We start from the raw sequence: 21,560 nt of genomic DNA on the forward strand, positions 1-21,560 counted from the left end.
GACCTTATGTACTAAATTAATACTTTATGTGCCAGATAATACTTGGCCAAAGTATGACAAACAAAATCTATAAGAAATTTCATAAAATGAAAGGAAAACTATATGTCGAACAGACCAAGTTTCTAATATCAGCTCTACCATTCCCAGATTTTGTGACTTTGAAGTTACTTAACTTCTCAATGCCTCAGATTCCTTGTCTAAAAATTGAAAGTAATGATAGTACTTAACTCTTAGTATTGCCATGAAGATGTATTGAGATAATGCGTGCAGGGCAAGTAAAATACCTAGTGCCTGGTGTTAAAGTCCTCAGTATCAGTGCTTCTTAACCTATTTTAATTCTCCTTTGGGAATCTGATGAAACTTTTGGACTACCCCACCCCACAAAATACAGACACATAGAAACAAAAGTTGGTATATTATTTTATAGGGTTCATGAAAAGGCAGACCCTAGATTAGAATCCTGTTTCATATTTTTAGCTTTTTTTTTTTTTTTTGGTCTACCTAAATGTGTTAAAAATCCCCCAGATAATAATTTTCCTTTAATTTTTAAAAAAATTTATTATAGCTTTTTGTACTTTGGCCAAGTATTATTTGGTACATAAAGTTTTACACAAGCTATATCCTCATATATACTTGTATAATTTAAGTATATAAATCAGTTTTGTTTCTATTAAACGCAACAATAGCTTACTTCTTTTTTTGACTACTGTAGGCTTTCTCTTTTTTTTTTAAGATTTTATTTATTTATTTGACAGAGAGAGACACAGCAAGAGAGGGAACACAAAGCAGAGGGAGTGGGAAAGGGAGAAGCAGGCTTCCCGAAGAGCAGGGAGCCCGATGCGGGGCTCAATCCCAGGACCCTGGGATCATGACCTAAGCCAAAGGCAGACGCTTAACGACTGAGCCACCCAGATGCCCCACTACTGTAGGCTTTCTTAATATTTAGTTTCTGCTTCCTCTTTTTTTTTTAAATCTTTATTAAATTTTCCAGCAAAGATCATTATACTTATTATTCCCCCTTTTCTCATTTTATACTTGTCCACTTTGCCTATGCCCTTTATTTCTTTGATTACATTTTTAGTAGCTTTAAAATTTTGTTACATGCTTAGTTTGTCATTTTTCTCTCATTTTATTTTTTTATATTTTAAAAAGATTTTATTTATTTATTTGAGAGAAAGTGAATGAGAGGGAGGGAGAGAGAATCTGAACCAGACTCTGCATTGAGCACCAAGCCCAATGCAGGCTTCCATCCCACAACCTCAAGATCCTGACCTGAGCCAAAACTAAGAGTGGGACACTTAACCAACTGAGCCACCCAGATGCCCCTTATTTTAAATGAGAAAAATTCTAATAGTATTCTAGTATTTTTAAGTACTTTGAATTTTCTCATTTTTAAAATAGATTTCTCACTGTGATTTGAGAATCAAATGTATATCCTTTTATATTTTGAAACTTTTTACAGCTTGTAAAAAGCCTTTTACAACTATGATAAATATTTGTCAGCACTCCATGATTATTGAAAAAGATAATCCTTGATACCTCATTTAATGTAATTTATTTATACCTCCTTATTAATTTTATTTTTTTCCTTATTAATTTTAGTAAAGATCTCCTCTTTTGCAGAATTTTTAATTTTTACCTACCATATGCTGATAATTGAATGCTTAATCTTCTATGACTGTGTTTGTTTTTCCTTGTATCTTTAATAATTTCTATTTCTCTTTGTATTTTTAATAATTCAATACCTTGTACCTTTTAATAATTATTTTTAATAATTTAACTTTTTTCTATGTGTTATTAACTATTCCTTCTATTATTTCAAATGATAGTATATATCTCTCTTAATATTCTTTCGTTCGAACTAAACATTTTATCATATTAAAATGTCCCTCCTGATTTATTTGTGATCATGTTTAATATAATTTCCCCATGTTTTTATTAGGACGCATCTACTTTGTTTTATTCAATTGTGGTTCTTCAAATTATACTTGCAAAAATATGTATTGCCTTTTGCTTACTAGATTATACAGTAATTTAGTGAGGAATGCTTAGTCTTCCTTCTCAAGTTCCTTTCTATATCACCTGATTGTGCACCCTGGAATATAAAAAAAGCATTTACACTGAAATTCTTAATTCTAAGATGTCACTTATTGTAAAATACACTGTAATTTAATAACTACTCTTTTGAAAGCAAATTATATGTGGATCCAAAAAAGTATCCTTAACAGCAATTGTCCACGTTGACCCATAGATTTGCATGTGTCTTTCTTTAGTATCACTGGTGTCTCCCACTCAACCTTCCTCACATTTAAAATTTGAAGATCTAGGGGTGCCTGGGTGGCTCAGTCGTTAAGCATCTGCCTTCGGCTCAGATTGTGATCCCAGGGTCCTGGGATCGAGCCCCACATGGGGCTCCCTGCTCGGCGGGAAGCCTGCTTCTCCCTCTCTCGCTGTATCTCTCTCTGTCAAATAAATAAAATCTTTAAAAATAAATAAATAAATAAATAAAATAATAATAATAATAAAATTTGAAGATCTGTTGCCCATTAGCAGTTATGCATGGCTTTAGAGGATCATGCTATTTTTCTAATCTTTATTCATGACTTGGAGCATTTTAGCGTTTTTAGGACTAGCAGTATGACTTCAAAGTACATTGAAAGAAACTATTTTCTATTTCATCAAAATCTTAATTTTGTATTTTCCTAAGCCAAGTTATTTATCCCTAAAAGTTAAATACCTTCCCCTGAAAATTCTACCGGAAACTCTTGACAGATAGCTGTTCAGAGTCTAATAATTCATTAAAGCCATGAATAAGCCAAATTAATCTTCCCTAGATTTGAAAATTATCTAATGTATTCTAAGAGAGTCCATTTCAAACAGTGGGTATTAGACACTTTGATTTTCCTGTCCAGTAGAGAAAAGATATTCTGAGTCTAGCATAAAATTTCCTACCTTACCATCTATATCACCATTTTTTCAGAAAATAAGAAAATATTTTCACCTCAAAAAAAATGAAGAAGGACTGTTATCTACATCACACATATCTAAGGAATAATAACTATGTCATAACTTATCTTCCCAACTGCTGATGGGCAGGTTTCTTTTGCCAAGAATTGGAGTATGCATCCCAATAATTTCAGAAATATTAAAATGTAAGAAGCATAGTGTCACAGCTTAGAGAAAATGTGGCAGTAATATAGTTCAACTAAAGCTCAGCATGGCTTTGTGGGCTTGCCTGGAAATGTAACCACTTTTTACATTATTATGTCTATGGAGAAATATATTCTGGTTTCTAAATAACTGATTACAGATGATTTTGAAAAAGAAACTCATTCCTGTATATTTAAAGCACCATTGTCATTTTTATGAGAATATTTAAAACCCACATGTTATATAAAGCCGAGAGCTGGGCCTCATTTTATAGTACATTCTCTCTTGCACAAGAAAAAGCCACTAAATTTAAGTTACATTTGTTCTCTCCTCTATTTAATAATTACACCTTTTTCTTACCAGCTTTGTAGATCCCTTACTGCAGTTTGAAACCCAACTGAAGATAATAGAGTCCTCCTTTAAAATAGTATTTGCTATACCAACTCTTGAGAAAGTGAAGGAAATGGGAAACAGTAAAGATGACCCAGAGGACCTGGAAGTGAGTCTTTGTTTCCTTTAATTATTATGAGATATTATTATGCGCCACAACAGTCCTGCATAATGCCCCTCCACGGGTCATAATCCTTGTTGTTATCTCATTCACCCTTTTTAGATACAATAGATTAACAACAGTATATTCCAGCATTAATCTATACCCCCTGGACTCCTTGTGAATTCTACAAGTCATGGGATTTAATGGATTGTATAGGAGTTATAGGAACAAATGAGTGAAGAGATTTTTGGTTAATTGTTTTAGCAAGGACAAGAGTTTATGGGCAAATGCTATAAGAAAGGAAATAAGAGCAGAGAAAGGTGGAGAGAGGAATATCCCTACAGTAAGGTGAGCAACATCTCTGCTCTCTATTTCCTCAGCACAGCTACCCAGTGCACCTGCCCTATAAGGTGGAGGTGCAATTCATGGCACAGGGTACTGAGAGAGGTCTCATCTCTAGAGCTGCCTCTCTCCTTTCTTACCTTCAGTTTATGGGGAGAACGCAGGACCCCAGGACACAAAACCATAGACACTGAGTAAAATTACATCTAATTTTATCTGGCTGGCTGGTTGTGTAACTTTTTTTGTTTTTCAGAATTTATATCAAAACATTTTAAACATATTTGAGGACACTCTTCTGATCTTAGTGTCTAAAGACCTCTATAAACTGCAAATCTTAAAGGTAAAGTAAAGGGAAAATAAGCATTTTTGTTTTCTTGTCTTAAATCTAAAGAGCTCACTATATTTCAGTTATTATTTCCCTTTTCCCATACTATGTCTTCTTCAAGTATTTGGTGGCTGATTTTTTTCTTTTCCTCCCAAGCCATATAATTATCCCCAAAATGAAATCATTTCCCTTTCTTTGAATTACAGAGACATAATTTTAAGAATTCAATTTTGGGAAGATGGCATCAATAAAACACTTAAGAAGCCAAATGTTATGTGGCAATGTAAGAGTGAATACAATATAGGTTAGCAGAAAAGAGAGGGTGATTGGCTTGAACTACCTGCAGATCCATGCAACAATACTTTGATGGTGTCTATATGCTTGCTTCCTCCTCAACAACTCTGGAGCTAAAGTGTCCTATCTTAATGGATACCATGGTATCAGAGGAAAGCCTAACAACTGTCCAAATCCCCACTTACATCCAGACCTCACTGTGTTTTTAACATCCCAGGCAGAGATAGGAGACTGCTCAGGATGTCTTATGATCACTGGGGGCACCTGTCTGTAAATACTGGGAAACCAGAATGACTTACTCTACCAGTAACATTATGAGTTTGTGCAAATCATAAAATACATTCAAGTAAAGAAGCAGAATTAGTATCTCTGAAGACAAGAAGGAATGTGAGGGAAAATAAAATATACAGAGTTTATTTGTGCCTAATTTGAGTCAAATATTTTCTGTGCACTTTAAAAACTTAACCTCACAACCCTTTAAAGTAGTTATTATTATCCCATTATTACAACCATCTCCCTATGCATGCTCTTTCAGTCAATAAACCACTGTTTTTTTGAGTATTTACTCTACATCAGGCACTAAACAGAATGCTTCATATATAGGTTATCTCATTTAATCCTTAAAATAACCCTCTGACGGTTATTTTCCCCCATTTTGCTGATAAGAAAATGGGAAGCAAAGAGAGGAGCAATAATATGTGTAATGCTAACGAATGGGGAAGCTGCTCTAACTTGGAAACCTGTTACTTAACCATGTTGTTCTTAAACCTTCCATGTCTAGAAACTCACTTGATTCTCAAAAAGACCTAAAAGCCCACTCCTGGAAAAGGCACAAGCTGACACCCCCCCGCCCCCGGGATTTAGAGACTCTTCTGCCCTAGGAAATGGATTTCAGAACAGTTTTATACAATGGGAGCAAGTGAAAAGGAGGAGATTTAGCATAAATACTGTGAACTCCAACAGAGTGCCTTAAGAAATCTGTTAGTGGTGATTGGTATGTGAGGCATATGCAGTCTTCTTCCCTTCCCAAGCTTGTAAATATGTCCTTACAACTGAAGATTTAGAACAAATAGAAGTTACAGCAAGATGGAGTTGAATCAAAATTAACAAGAACTTTCTAACTGAACTGCCTCCAGGAATATTCTCTGCAACTATGAGCCAGAAAATATCTGAGTGCTGAATCTGCAGAGGAAATTCTGGAGTAAGATGACACTTCAGGATCAGATGACATTTCAATTCTTTTTTAAAACTGAAAATCAGATCCTGTGATGAGAGAGAGAGAGAGAGGATACGTACTTTGAAAGAAAAAAAGGAGAAGCAACTAACAATCCTATGATAGCCTCCTGTTAAACTTTTTGTGATGACTGACAAAGTGACTTATAATGCACATCATTAATACATATTCGTTGTATAAAATTAAATAACATACAACCTAAGTGTAGTTACTACAGTAGATGAAGTAGTATAGTAGATAGCTTGTAGTATACAACTAGCTTTGTTGTCAGCTTTTTGAGATAAATGTAGGTTAGATGTGAAATAATCAGGAGTCCATGGGGACCCTTGACTTGGTGAAGTTGGAGGGGACTTGTAGAAATGGAAACACCATGCTCTAGGATGATTCTTATGTTTTCCACAGGACATGGCTGTGTGGATGAATGAAGATAGTTCGTACCTGCAGGAGAGAATTATAGTGATCATCAGCAGGGTGCTAAGCTTTGCATCCAAGAAAGTCAGGGGATATGTAAGTCACAGAGTGCAATCATGCCACCTGCTTCTGAAGACTGCATTTCTATAATGCTGCTTTCCAAGTCTTGGCTCTTGAAAACTCTAAGTGCCTGCTTGGTATGAGCATGCTGGCAGGTTGGGATATTAAAAAAAGAGTCAATATAATACATGATTTTATGTCAATCAGAGCAGTCTCTCAACCAATTGATTAAGACCCTTTATGCTTTCCACAAACAGAATGAATGTGTCAAAATTTTTGCTGACTCTCTGGATCACAATCAATGTTATTTGCAACCTTATTAATCCTTCCATCTCCACTTTCCCTCTTACTTCTCCTTTTCTTAAAATATTTTTAAAACCATTATATATGTATTTGAAATTTACACAAGTAATTCCTGAGTCTTTTCATTGTAAAACATGCTAGAGATAGAGCAGAAGTCTTCTTTACTATCCTCTCCATCCTAATCTCCTCCCTAGCATGCTGCTGTGATATGGATCCTGCCAGACAGCCTTCCGTGTACACACCCACATAGACATGCACACACCGAGATGCGTAGTTTTTTACTTAGTGCTTCTTTATTAAAATCACATTATATTTACACATGATTCTGCAATTTGATTTTTTCACTGAACAGTATGTTCCTCAGATATTTTCATAGCAATATATGTAGAGTTATCTCATTCTTTTAGCCAAAACATATATCCCATAGTTTTAATGTATTGTAATCTACTTATAGATGGACATCCAAGTATATTTAGTTTTTTTTCTAGTTCAACAATATACAAATAGTCATCTTTGTTCAAGTAAATATGTACTTAGAAATACTTAGAAAGATAATAGATCAAAGAGTAGGAATAGTTTATACTTTTAACACTACAAAATTATCTCCAGTTTGTATTCCTGTGGATATTAGAGTGCTTGTTTCCCTACACCTTCCACCAACACTGGGAAGTTATTGGACTTTCTAATTGTTGCCTTTCAGATGGAGAACAAATTGGCATCTCATAATTGCCAGTATTTGCTGAGGTTTTCTATATTTTTAATAACATTATTGTCTTCCTTCTAAGAAATCTTACTATCTATGAACATTTCTCTCTCTTATGGATACTGTGTATCCAGCCTCTGTTTTGCAACTCATCCTTAACTGTGATTTTTAAACATACACTTCTAATTGCTTATCTGATTGTTTGAATCATTTCAAGAGTTCAGAATAAAGGGGATCAGAAACATACATTCATGATATCATCTTCACGTACCCATTTTCTACTACTTAATCAAATAGCTTCCAGACAGATTGAGACAAAAAGCCTAGATAAACCTTAGAACATATCTGAATTCTTACTATTTTGTTTAAAATCAGCTTTGGTGGAGTGCCTGGGTGGCTCAGTCAGTTAAGCATCTGCCTTCGGCTCAGGTCATGATCTCAGGGTCCTGCGAGCCTGCTTCTCCCTCTCCTCCCTGCTCGTGCTCATGCTCTCTCACTATCTGTCTCTCAAATAAATAAAATCTTAAAATCAGCTTTGGGATGTAATATAATTTACTTACATGAGGAAAGGTAGTTCATAATGTTCTTTGCATCATGTTGAGTCTATTTCAAAAGAGAGATGGAGTGGTTTGTTTTAATCTTCTGGTTCTCTGGTTTTGTAAGCTGGGTGGCTATCCATTCAAATGTTTGAAAGGCTAATCATACAAAATTTCTAGCAAGGCTTGAGATTAAGTGTAGTTCACAACTCCGGCCTATTTTTCTGCACAGTTCATAAATGTTTCATGCACTCAGCAAGTATTTGATGGTGACTGTCTGACCAAGTTCTATTCACATGCTTTTATCTGCTTTTGCATTTTCATTCAGTATACATATATCCATTCATTCATTCTAGTGAGTTCCACTCAGGTAACAGGTAAGACATTTTGGAGTTTTGTCTTCTCAGTTCATTCTCCCCTACACATAGCCCACCCCTCAACTGTGAAAAAATAAATGTGTAATTCCACTTCTGTGGCAGAAGGCTCTCATAGAATGAGGGTTCCTACCTATAACTGAGATTTGTTTGAGAAGCCAAGTAGGATAACCTATTATTTTGTTCTGCAATGTTCACTGAGTGCCACCAGGTGGAAGCACACTAGCATTTTCCAGAACATGGAAGCTAAGCTAGCATCAACCAGTTCATCAAAGTCAAGGAGGCTTAAAACTTTAAACTTTCTCTTTATGATAATGTCCTCTAAAGATAGTTAAGTCCATGAAATTAATGGAGAAGAGAGGACAAATATATGAAATAAAACAGCTGAATGTATTATTAAATTAAAAACTAAGCTCCCCACAGCCCTCGTCTGTGTATCTCTATGTCTGACATATTGAAGATAATCAGTGAAGATTTGTTTTGCCCTTCTCTAATTATATGTAACTATCCATTCTGTTCTCAGGTGCTGTCCATTCACTGGAAAGACTTTTTTTTTTTTTAATAAATTACCCTAGCCTTGTCTTCCAGGGTCTCAGAGGCCCTTGTCCTATTGAACAATCCTGACTACCATTTGTATTCTATCAAAAATACTTTTTACTGTAGTAATTCTCCTTATATGACCTATGTGCTATCATGGTGAAAAAAACTTCTACAATCAAAGAATATTTGTCCCTTCAATTAAACTATTCAATTTTCAAACAGGCAAGGAAATGTGAGCTAAACATGTCATCTTATATCATTAACAGAAAGATTTTCCCTGGGTTTGTTCCTTTGGCACATCAGCATTTGAAAGATGGGTGGAATTTAAGGAGGACAATGGCAGTGGAGTAGGAGGACCCTAGGCTCACTTAGTCTCATGAATACAAGTAGATAATTAACAAATTATCCTAAGTACCCCAGAAATCAACCTGAAGACTGGCAGAACAACTAAAGGTAGAGAAGAGTCCAAATCAAAGATGGTAGGAAGTGTGGACACACAGTTTGGGAGAGAAACGAATCATGAATGCTGTGGTGGGGAGGGAGCCACAGTTGAGGAGAAGGGCAAGAGATAGACTAGCACAGAGGGAAGCACACAGGGAAGATGATTTCCCCATAGCAATTGGCTTGGAAAGCAAGAGAGGTCAAATTTCGTAAGTTCTTGCAATCACTGGGGCTTAAAGCCTAGAGTTTTAAAGGTCAGCAGGCTTGGCTCTGGGAGAGCCACATGGTGCTGCTAGTAGAGAGAAGGCAGAACAAACAGCCTGTGGACATACAGTGTGGAAACAGTGATATGAAGAACACTCAGGGCACACAGTGAACTTATTTGTTCTTCTCTGAGTGTGTCCCAGAGAGGCAGCATTCATGGAGAGACTCCTCCAAGAACAAAGGAACTCCCCTGCCCTCAGAATTAATCCCGAGCCATGTGCAGGAACCAGCACAGCACCAATACTAGCTTCCTAACTTTCTTACACCAAGCCCTGACACCCCAGGCTCCAGTAGAACCACCCTTCCCAATCACACTTGCCTCAGTTCCAGCCCAGCAGGCCCCCTTTCCCAGGAGAATGGCCCAAATCCTTGCCCACACTGAATCTCCTGACCTGGGAGTTTTGCAGCGTTCCAGTTCTGGTAGTGGTGGAGATAGGTCTCATCTCACAAGCAGACTGGAGCACACCTAGTTAAAACTTGCCACATTCAGGCCTGGAACCAAGCACTGACCACAATAGGCAAAGAGAGCCTCTGCAGACAACTGGCCTGGAGGATAAAGTGGCCAGGACACAACAGCAGAGTGCACACAGCACACACTGGGGATACTCCCTGAAGCAACAAGCCCTGGGGAAGAAGGGACACTATACTGCAGGACACTATAGGACTTCTTCTTCATAAGGCCAATATCTTCAAGAACAAGAGATGTAGCTGACTATTCTAACACAAAGAAGTAGGTACAGAGACTTAAACAAAATAAAAAGACAGAGGAATTAGTTCCAAATAAAAGAACAGGACAAGCCCACAGCCAGATCTAAGTGAAAAACATAAATAACATCCTGGATAGAGAATTTTAAGTAATGATCATAAAGATACTTGCTGGACTTGAGAAGAGAGTGGAAGTCATCAGTAAGACCATTAACACAGAGATAAAGCATTACATGTCATAGATAAAGGGCTCAATAAATGAAATCAGAAACAGGACTGATGGAATGAACAGCAGGCTGGGAGAAGCAGAGGAACAAATCAATGACCTAGAAGACAGAGTAATAGAAAGTAATCAAGCTGAACAGAGAGAAAAAAGAATTATGCAAAACAAGAATAGACAGGGAATTCAGTGATTCCATCAAACATAACATTCATATTGTAGGGGTCCCATAAGTGGAAGAAAAAAGAAAAAAGCAAGGAGAAATTTTATTTGAAAAAATAATAGCTGAAAAGTTTTGAGGAAAGAAACAGACATCCAGATCCAGGAGGCACAGAGATTCCCCCAACAAAATCAACAAAAGCGGACTTGCACCAAGACATATTATAATTAAAATGGTAAAATATACTGATAAAGAAAAAAATTTAAAGCAGCAAGACAAAAAACATCAGTCAGTTACAAGGGAAAACCCATGAGGCTGGCAGGAGATTTTTCAACATAAACTTGGCAGGCCAGAAGAAAGTGGCATGATATATTCAAAGTGCTGAATGGGATATATGTGCAACCAAGAATACTCTATCCAGCAAGGATATTCAGAAAACAAGAGATAAAGAGTTATTCAGAAAACAAGAGATAAAGAGTTTCTAACAAACAAAAACTAAAGGAGTTCATGACCACTAAACCAGCCCTACAAGAAATACTAAAGGGGACTCTGTGAGTGGAAAGCAAAGACCAAAATCGACAGTATAAAGATAGGAAACACAACAGCAGTAAAAATGAATATTTCTGTAAAAAAATCAGTCAAGGAACTCACAAAATAAAAAGATGTAAAATATGACAACGTATAACTAAAATATGGGGAGGAGAGAAGAGAATGCATTCAAATTTAAGTGACCATAAACTTAATATAGACTGCTATATACAGAAGAGGTTATATACAAACCGAATGGTAACCATATATCAAAAACCACTAACACACATGCAAAGAATAAAGAGAAAAAATCCAAATATATCACTAAAGAAAACCAGCAAACTACAATAGAGAGAGAGACAAGAAAGGATCAGAGAAAATCTTCAGAATCAGTCACAAAACAGGTTAAGAAATGGCAATAAATACATATTTATCAATAATTACTTTGAATGTAAATAGACTAAATGCTCCAATCAAAAGACATAGGCTAACAGAATGGATAAAAAATGAGACCTATCTATATGCTTCCTACAAGAGACTCGTGCCAGACCTGAAGCCACCTGCAGATTGGAAGCAAGGGAATGGAAAAACATCTATCATGCTAATGGACATCAAAAGAAAGTTAGAGTAGCAAAACTTATATTGGAAAACTAGACTTTCAAACAGATTATAGGGCACCTGGGTGGCTCAGTTGGTTAAGCATCTGCCTTCAGCTCAAGTCATGATCGCAGGTTCCTGGGATCAAGCCCTGCATCGGGCTCCCTGCTCAGCGGGGAGTCTGCTACTCCCTCTGCCCCTCCCCCTGCTCGTGTTCTCTCACTCTCTCTTTCTCTTTCTCTCTTGCAAAGTAAATTAAAAAAATTTTTAAAGAGATTGTAACAAGAGACAAAGGGCACTACATAATAATAAAATGGACTATCCAACAGGAAGATATAACAATTGTGAATATTTGCACACCCAACATGGGACACCCAAATACATAAAACAATTAATTACAAACATAAATGAATTCATTGACAATAATACAATAATAATAAGGGACTTTCCCATCTCACTTACATTAATGGACAAATCATTCAAACAGAAAATGAATACAGAAACAGTGGTTTTGAATGACACACTAGATCAGAAGGAGATAACATGTATTCACAGCACTCCATCCTGAAACAGCAGAATACACTTTCTTTTCAAGTGCACAGAATATTCTCCAGAATAGATCACATACCAAAGCATGAAAAAAGCCTCAACAAATTCAAAAAGATCAAAGTCATACCACTTATCTTTTCTGACCACAACATTATGAAACTAGAAATCGACCACAAGAAAAAATTTGGAAAGACCACAAATAAATGGAAGTTAAATAACATGCAACTGAACAATGAATGGATCAATCAGGAAATAAAAGAAAATTTAAAAATTACATGGAAACAAATGAAAATGAAAACACATGGTTCAAAACCTTTGGGATGCAGCAAAAGCAGTTCTAAGAGGGAAGTTTATAGCAATACAGGTCTACTTCAAGATGTAAGAGAAATCTCAAATAAATAACCTAACCTTACACCTAAAGGAGCTAGAAAAAGAACAGCAAACAAAACCTAAAACCAGCAGAAGAAAGAAAATAATAAAGGTTAGAGCAGAAATAAATAATATAGAAACTTAAAAAAAAAAAAAAAAAGAACAGATCAATAAAACCAGGAGCTGGTTCTCTGAAAAAATCAATAAAATTGATAAACCTCTAGCCAGACTTAATATGAAAAAAGAGAAAAGACTGAAATAAATAAAATTACAAATGAGAGAGAACTAACAACCATCAACACAGAAAAAATAAACAATTATAAGAGAATATTATGAAAAACAATATGCCAACAAATTGGACAACCTAGAAGAAATGAATAAATTCCTACAAACATATCACTACCAAAACTGAAACAGGAAGAAACAGAAAATTTGAGCAGACTGATTACCAGCAATTAAATTGAATCAGTAATCAAAAAACTCACAACAAACAAAAGTCCAGGACCAGATGGCTTCACAGGTGAATTCTACAAAACATTTAAAGAAGAGTTAATACTTAGTCTTTCAAACTATTCTAAAAAATAAAAGAGGAAAGAAAACTTCCAAATTCATCCTGTGAGGCCAGCATTACCCTGATACCAAAACCAGATAAAGACACCACAAAAAAAAAGAGAATTACAGACCAATATCTCTGATGATCATAGATCCAAAAATCCTCAACAAAATATTAGGAAACAGAATCCACCAATACATTAAAAAAATCATTCACCATGATCAAGCAGAATTTATTCCTAGGATGTAAGGATGGTTCAATATTCACAAATCAATCAACATGATACATCACATCAATAGAAGGATAAAAACCATACAATCATTTCAATAGATGCAGAAAAAAACATTTAACAAGGTGCAATATCCATTCATGATAAAAAACCCCAACAAAATAGGTCCAGAGGGAACATATCTCAACATAATAAAAGCCATCTATGAAAAAACCACAGCGAACATCATCCTTACTGGGGAAGAACTGAGAGCTTTTCTCTTAAGGTCAGGAAGAAGACAAGGATGCCCATTCTCACCACTTTTATTCAACATAGCACTGGAAGTCCTAGCCACAACAATCAGACAACAAAAAGAAATAAAAGACATCCAAATTGATGAGGAACAACTGAAACATTCACTATTTGCAGATGACATGATACTCTATCTAGAAAACCCCCCAAAAAACCCATCAAAAAGCTGTTAGAATTGATAAATTCAGTAAAGTCACAGGATACAAAATCAATCTACAGAAATCTGTTGCATTTCTATACACCAAAAATGAAGCATCAGAAAAAGAAATTAAGAAAACAATCCCATTTACAATTGCACCAAAAATTATAAGATACCTAGAAATAAACCAAATCAAGGAGGTTAAAGATCTATACTCTGAAAACTATAAAAACACTGATGAAAGAAGTTGAAGATGACACAAAGAAACAGGAAGACATTCCATGCTCATGGACTGGAAGAACAAATATTGTCTATACTACCCAAAGCAGTCTATAGATTTCATGCAATCCTTATGAAAATACCTCCAGCATTTTTGATAGAACTAGAACAAATAACCCTAAAGTCTGTATGGAAACACAAAGGACCCCAAATAGCCAAACAATCTTGAAAAAGAAAAGCAAAGCTGGAGACATCACAATTCTGGACTTAATTTATATTACAAAGCTGTAGTAATCAAAACATATGGTACTGGCACAAAAATAGACATACAGATCAATAGAACAGAATAGAAAACCCAGAAATAAATCCATAATTATATGGTCAATAAATCTTTGACAAAGCAGGAAAGAATACCCAATGGGAAAAGACAGTGTCTTCAACAAATGGTGTTGGGAAAACTGGACAGAAACATGCAAAATAATGAAAATGACCACTTTCTTACACTATACACAATAATAAACTCAAAATAGATTAAGGATCTAAATGTGAAATCTGAAACTACAAAAATCCTAGAAGAGAACACAGGCAGTAACTTCTTTGACATTGGCCTTAGCAACATTTTTCTAGATAGGTCCCCTGAAGCAAGGGAAATAAAAGCAAAAATAAACTATTGGGACTACATCAAAATAAAAATGTTCTGCACAGAGAAGGAAACAACCAACAAAACTAAAAGACAACCTACTGAATGGGAGAAGATATTTGCAAATGACATATCTGATAAAGAATTAGTATCCAAAATATATAAAAAACTTATAAAACTCAACACCCCAAAAAACAAATAATCCGATTAAAATATGGGCAGAAGACATGAATAGACATTTCTCCAAAGAAGACATCCAGATGGCCAACAGACACAAGAAAAGATACTCATCATCACTTACCATCAAGGAACTGTAAATCAAAACTACAATGAGATATCACCTCCCACCTGTCAGAATGGCTAAAATCAAAAACACAAGGAACAACAGGTTTTGGCAAGCATGTGGAGAAAAAAGAACCTTCTGGCACTGTTGGTGGAAATGCAAACTGGTGCAGCCACTCTGGAAAACAGTATGAAGATTCATCAAAAAGTTAAAAATAGAACTGCCCTATGATCTAGGAATCGCACTACTGGGTATTTATCCAAGGAATACAAAAACACTAATTCAAAGGGATACATGCACCCCTATGTTTATAGCAGCATTATTTACAATAGACAAGACATGGAAACAGCCCAAGTGTTCATCAACTGATAAATGGATAAAGAAGATGTGACATATATATATATATATATATATATATATATATATATATATATAATATATATATACATATTATATATATGGAATATATATGGAATATTACTCAGCCATAAAAATGAATGAATCTTGTCATTTTCAACAACAAGGATGGAGCTAGAGAGTATAATGCTAAGCAGAATAAGACAGAGAAGGACAAATACCATAGGACTTCACTCATATATGGAATTTAAGAAACAAAGCAGATGAGCAAAGGAGAAAAGAGAGAGAGAGAGACAAACCAAGAAACAGATTCTTAACTATGGAGAATTAAACTGATGGTTACCAGAGGGGAGAGAGGTAAGGGCATGGGTTAAATAGGTGATGGGGATTGAGAGGATGTCATGATGAACACCAGGTAATGTATGGAATTGTTGAGTCACTGTATTGTACACCTGAAACTAATATAATACTGTATCTCTAACTGTAATTAAAATTAAAAAATAAATAAATAAAAGATGGGTGAAGGATTTCCAATCAAAGCTGACAGATTGTCCACATGCCTTTCTCTCCTCTCCCTTTAAAGTCCTCACAAAATGGTAGTAATGACATTTGTGAAATTCATAAAAATTTTCAATGGGATAGTGATGTCAATAAACTTCTGGATGATAGATAAGACAGAAAATGGTAACTGACAAAGCCTAGCACAGGAAGCTGAAAGGCAGGTGCACACGATCATTAGGAGGAGGTATAGCTTTTCATGAAGAGGTTTGCCCTGTGCAACCTTGGAGAAGTGGGAGCTATGGAAGCCCAGTAATGATAAAGAATAAGAGGCAAAGGAAGGCCAAAAATATATGCATTAACTGAAAGGATTCGCCAAAAGTTTATATAGAAGAATCCATACTGCCTTCTATCCCCCTTGATGCACACACTATATTCCACAGGGACATGGTCCATGGGCAGGTAAAATTTGAGGACTTTTTCTCAAAATGTTTAGAAAATCCCTGAGAAAATTGTCTTGATTATGTTGTTTCCATATATTTCAGCATGACCCCAGCTTCCCCACCTAACGACTCAAAAGCTAAGCCCACATTTTGACAAGCCTTGCTCACATATATAAACCCCACCAAGAAGCATTACATTTTTAAGTATGACTAGATAACCAGATTTGCCAGACATTTGATTAAACTCTCCCAATACAAGAGTCAGCCCAAGATAAATAAAGAGAAAAACGTGATTATCAAAAATAAAGAGACAACTCAGGGCACAGGTGAGATTTTAGCCTCAAAAAAGGTAGAGAAGACATATTTATATGCCAAAAGAAGATATAATTAAAGTGAGCATGACCTATGCATTGAACAATTTTACTTAGTCACAATAATAAGACCACATTATTGATTTTCAACTTTTAGGATCAATCTATACATCGATCACAAAAAACCCACAATGCAAATGCTATCAACTTAACAATGCAAAAACAAAAGTGCAGAGAATAGTTTAGTTGTTCCTCAACAAGTTAAATATAGAATTAACATATGACCCAGCAATCTTAAGTATACGCCCAAAAGAATTTAAAACAGATGTTCAAACAGAAACTTCTACACGAATGTTCATGGTGGCACAATTCACAATAGCCAAGAAGTGGAAACAACCTAATTGTCCATCAGCAAAGTGAATGGACAAATAAAATGTGGTATATTCATACAATAGAATATTACTCAGCCATAAAGATAAATGAATTCAGATATATAATGCAACACTAATGAAACTTAAAAACACACTAAGTGTAAGAAACTAGCCACAAAAAGTTACATGTTGTATGATTCCATTTATATGAAATAGCAGAGTAGGCAAATCCACAGAGACAGAAAGCAGCTTTGTGGTTGCCAGGAACTGGGAGGACAGAAGAATAAGGAATGACTGGTTAATGGTACATGGCTTTCACTTGAGGTGATGGAAAATATTTAGAGCTAGAGGGTTGCCTAGGTGGCTCAATCAGTTAAGCGTACGCTCTTGGTTTCAGCTCGGGTCAAGATCTCAGGGTCATGAGATTGAGCCCCATGTCGGGCTCCAAGCTCAATGCAGAGCCTGCTTAAGATTCTCTCTTTCCCTCTCTTTCTGCACCTCCCCACTCCACTCATTCTCTCTCTCTCTCTCTCTCTCTCTCAGGAAAAAAAAAAGGATTTAGAGCTAGAGAGAGGTGATTGTTGTTCAACATTGTGAATGAACTTAATGCCCACCGAGTTATGTACTTTAAAATGATTAAAATGATAAATTGTAGGTTATGTATATTTTTTGCCACAATAAAAAAATGCAAAATAAAGTACAGGCAAAAGAAGTAGGGAAGTAGAAGTGATAGAAGAAAGTTGAAGGGAAATAAGAGTGCTCCAAAACACCTACTACATAAAGTGGAGGATCAACAAGATATATTATGAACAGGAAATAAAAGTATTACTATATTGTGAAAATAGAAAAGGGAATGACTAAAAATAGTAATACACATAATGGGTAATATGCTATATTGGAAGTATTGTGGCAAAGTGGAAGGATGTAATTGAGCTAAACCCTAATTTATCACAGCAGAAAGAGATAAGCAATGTCCTAAACTGACATTAGAACAGAAATGGAAGTCCATCTTAGAGATAAAGAGGTGACTTCCAGAAGAAGCAGCTAAAAAACTTAGGAGTGGTTGCCTCTGGAATTTAGCATCTAAAACTATCATTATTGTCGAGATAAGGAACTGGAGGGGCCAGATCTTCAAAGAAGGATTCCAGTAAGAAAGGGTCAGAAAACCAAGTAGAAATACTTAGGCTAAGGGATTAATACCGAGAAGCTTCTTTTCTCAGATTTTGAGGTATTTTTTTTTTCTTGGATAGATTTTCTATAAAAACAGGGCCATATTGTATTAGAAGTTCCCAAAGTCTTATGTTGGAGAGGGTGTAGCTGTGGCTGGCACACTTCTGAAGGGGCTGTGCAGTGCATAATCTGTGTGCTCCATGGTCCATATGGCCTTCTTCCTATCTTGTCTTATCTTCCTATCTTCCTATCTTGTCTTATCCAAGGTCATGTTCCCCATCCTCCTCAAACATGCCATACAATCTAGACATGGCCACACCTACAATGGAGACAACACCTAGAAAGACCTGATCTAGCAAACAGAATAGACAGACCACTGATAGCTTCATTTACAAAAACACCTGGTAAGAATTATACATCCACAAGTTCTTGAGAAGGGGTAATCAAGAAAGGCCATTTGAGGCAAAAGTTATAATACAATAAGACTGTAGGGGTAAACAGCTAAAAATTGTTCCCAGTGTCTGTGAACTAAACTGAGAGTACTCTTCCATCATGCCCAATACAAAAACACAACTCTTCACTCTGGTGATTCTAAAATATTGCCCTTAGATGGAAAAAGAAAGTTGGAATGTAACTCCAAAGAAAAGAACGTCCAAGGAAAAAAACATGTCTCCCTAGATCCTAGAGTAGAGGCATCCCATACTGTCTGCTTCTAGATTCTCCTAAGTCATAGAACTCCTAGAATAGAGGGATTCCAAGCCCAGGCTTACAAAAAAGTATGGGCAGAAAGAATCAGAGAACATCCACAGAAGCAAAAGATTATCTCTCCTTCTTCTACTGAGACTATCACTCCCAGCATCCTTGTTCACATGCCTTTGGCCCATGACCCAGGTTGCTTCCCACTCTTCTTTAAGAATAACTCTGTGTGCATGTGTGTGTGTGTGTGTGTCTGTGTGTCTGTGTGTGTCTGTGTGTGTGTGTAAGATTGAGAGAGAGAGAGAGAGGTGGGTCAAGCAACATAAGAGACAGGGAAAAGGGGACATAAGAGACGAGAAAGAAGGAGAAGCAGGCCTTGGAATCCTCCCAGAGGGTTGACTTGGACTCTTTTACCACCAACATTTGCTCTAATCCTCATAGAATCTATTTAATAAAAGTAATCACCTGTCTTAGAAACAAGAAGACTCACTAGTTTACCAAACCTATATGTAAACAGAATTATTTGTTTAAAAAAATGGTAATGGTACTCAAACCTTCACAAAAGCAGAATGTGTCTTCCACCTCTCTTTTCTTCTTGACAAATTAATCAAGATGAAAATCTAAATATTTGAGCAGCCTGTGTGTCAAGGAAATTGTAGGAGGAAATACATATATTGTAATAGTAGCTTTGACATCAGAAGTAAATGCCCCAAGTTTTTTTTTTTATTTTTTATTGTTACGTTAATCACCATACATTACATCATTAGTTTTAGATGTAGTGTTCCATGATTCATTGTTTGAGTATAACACCCAGTGCTCCATGCAGAACATGCCCTCTTTAATACCCATCACCAGGCTAACCCATCTTCCCACCCCCCTCCCCTCTAGAACCCTCAGTTTGTTTTTCAGAGTCCATCGTCTCTCATGGTTCGTCTCCCCCTCTGATTTCCCCCCCTTCATTCTTCCCCTCCTGCTATCTTCTTCTCTTTTTTTTTTCTTAACATATATTGCATTATTTGTTTCAGAGGTACAGATCTGAGATTCAACAGTCTTGCACAATTCACAGTGCTTACCAGAGCACATACCCTCCCCAGTGTCTATCACCCAGTCACCCCATCCCTCCCACCCCACCCCCCACTCCAGCAACCCTCAGTTTGTTTCCTGAGATTAAGAATTCCTCATATCAGTGAGGTCATATGATACATGTCTTTCTCTGTTTGACTTATTTCGCTCAGCATAATACCCTCCAGTTCCATCCACGTTGTTGCAAATAATGCCCCGAATTTTAAAAAATGAATTTCCCTTCGAAGAATCAGAACAATTCTAGGAGGAAAAGTTACATTTCTCCAGTGTAACTGAAGAGTGTCATCTGAAGTGTGTTGTACATAGAGAAGAAAGCATGAAAGTTTTAGGGTATCCATCCCCTGCCCCAATATCCTGGGAATTTGCTACCTGAAAATTGCTACCTAACTCATGGAATAGAAACTAGCATTAGTTGAGTTGCTATTCTTTCCAAGCACTTTGCTAAGAACTTTCTTTTTTGTCATAAATAGTCCCCCCAATAACTATTACAAGGTAGCATTTATTATCCACATTTTATAGATGAGGAAATTGAGGCTCCGGAACAGATTTGAATATAGGTTTTGTAAATTCTGAAGCTCATCCTCTAATCCTAGGCTGATATATATATATATGGATCAGATGCAGACATTCAATGTTAACTATGCATAGCAAATACATTTTTTACTCCTTTGTTTTTCCATCAGGCAAGTGTTGATGCTCCATGTTTGGGTGTCCTGGCAGCAGAACTGTCTCTTCTGTGTTGCCACAATGATCCCTTAATCACACAACAAGCATCCTTAGGACTGTATCACCTCCTCTGCATTGCAAAGTGTCAGAATGGTAAGAATGATTTACCATCTCTTCTAATGGATACTAAGAATTTGTCCCTAATTATTCTGCTTGTGGGTCCCAAGAAGGCTCTATGTCTGTAGATTTCTAAATCCTACCCCAAGATCTATAGCCCCACTTTCTAAAATATATTTTGTAATCTTTTTAGAATTATCAAAATATGCTAGCAATATTTGGTTCTTCAAGATCTATAAAGTATTGTACTTAGTGTTGGGTGTTAATGGTGGGGACAGGAATGCTGTGGGGAGGAAGGGAAGAAGAAGAAAGATTGCCAATGAGACTTTTAAAAAGGAGGCATATTTTTCTCCTCTAATGGGGCATCAAATAGAATACTCAGATTCTTCAGTGGTTGGGAAAAATTAGCCCAAGACTAAAGTAGATGCTGCTCTGGACAGCCTAACAAAGCATAAAAGCAAGTCCTGAAAGTATCAAACTATTTCCAAGCAAACTATTAAACAGAGAAAAGATTTATCCTCCCATAATACATGACTATTAAATATACAAATATAAATATATATAATTGTTCTTAAGGCAATGAACATCAGATATCAAAGGACAATGATTCCTGAGAGATGGGAACAAATGAACAAATGAGGTGGAGATTACAATTGCCTAAAGTAAGTTTTTAGGCTCTAACCCAGTAGTCTCACCAAGTTGAAGAGACAGAATTAGGAATCTAGAGAGGTCAAGATACCTAGGGTTTACACGTCTGAGTACCAGAGAGGAGTGCACAAAGAGAGAACTCCAGAGACCTGCAGAGGGTCCCCTTTAACCATTCAGGTATGGAGTGATCAGAACATGCATGTGAGGAAACTACCTGAGGCCAGGGAGAATGGTTAGAGAGAAAAATC

General features: G+C 36.2%; 1 protein-coding gene across 1 annotated transcript in view; it reads left to right on the forward strand.

Annotated features, from left to right (window-relative positions):
- MROH9 (maestro heat like repeat family member 9) overlaps positions 1–21,560 on the forward strand; it is a 77,952-nt gene that overhangs the window by 11,006 nt on the left and 45,386 nt on the right. The window contains exons 2-5 of the mRNA XM_032389335.1: positions 3,514–3,649; positions 4,239–4,325; positions 6,241–6,345; positions 20,565–20,700. Coding sequence (XP_032245226.1) covers positions 3,514–3,649; positions 4,239–4,325; positions 6,241–6,345; positions 20,565–20,700 — 464 coding nt within the window. The remainder of the gene's footprint in view (positions 1–3,513; positions 3,650–4,238; positions 4,326–6,240; positions 6,346–20,564; positions 20,701–21,560) is intronic.

This window comes from Phoca vitulina, unplaced genomic scaffold (assembly GCF_004348235.1).
Source record: "Phoca vitulina isolate PV1807 unplaced genomic scaffold, GSC_HSeal_1.0 scaffold54, whole genome shotgun sequence".
In the NCBI taxonomy this organism is placed as follows: Eukaryota; Metazoa; Chordata; class Mammalia; order Carnivora; family Phocidae; genus Phoca; species Phoca vitulina.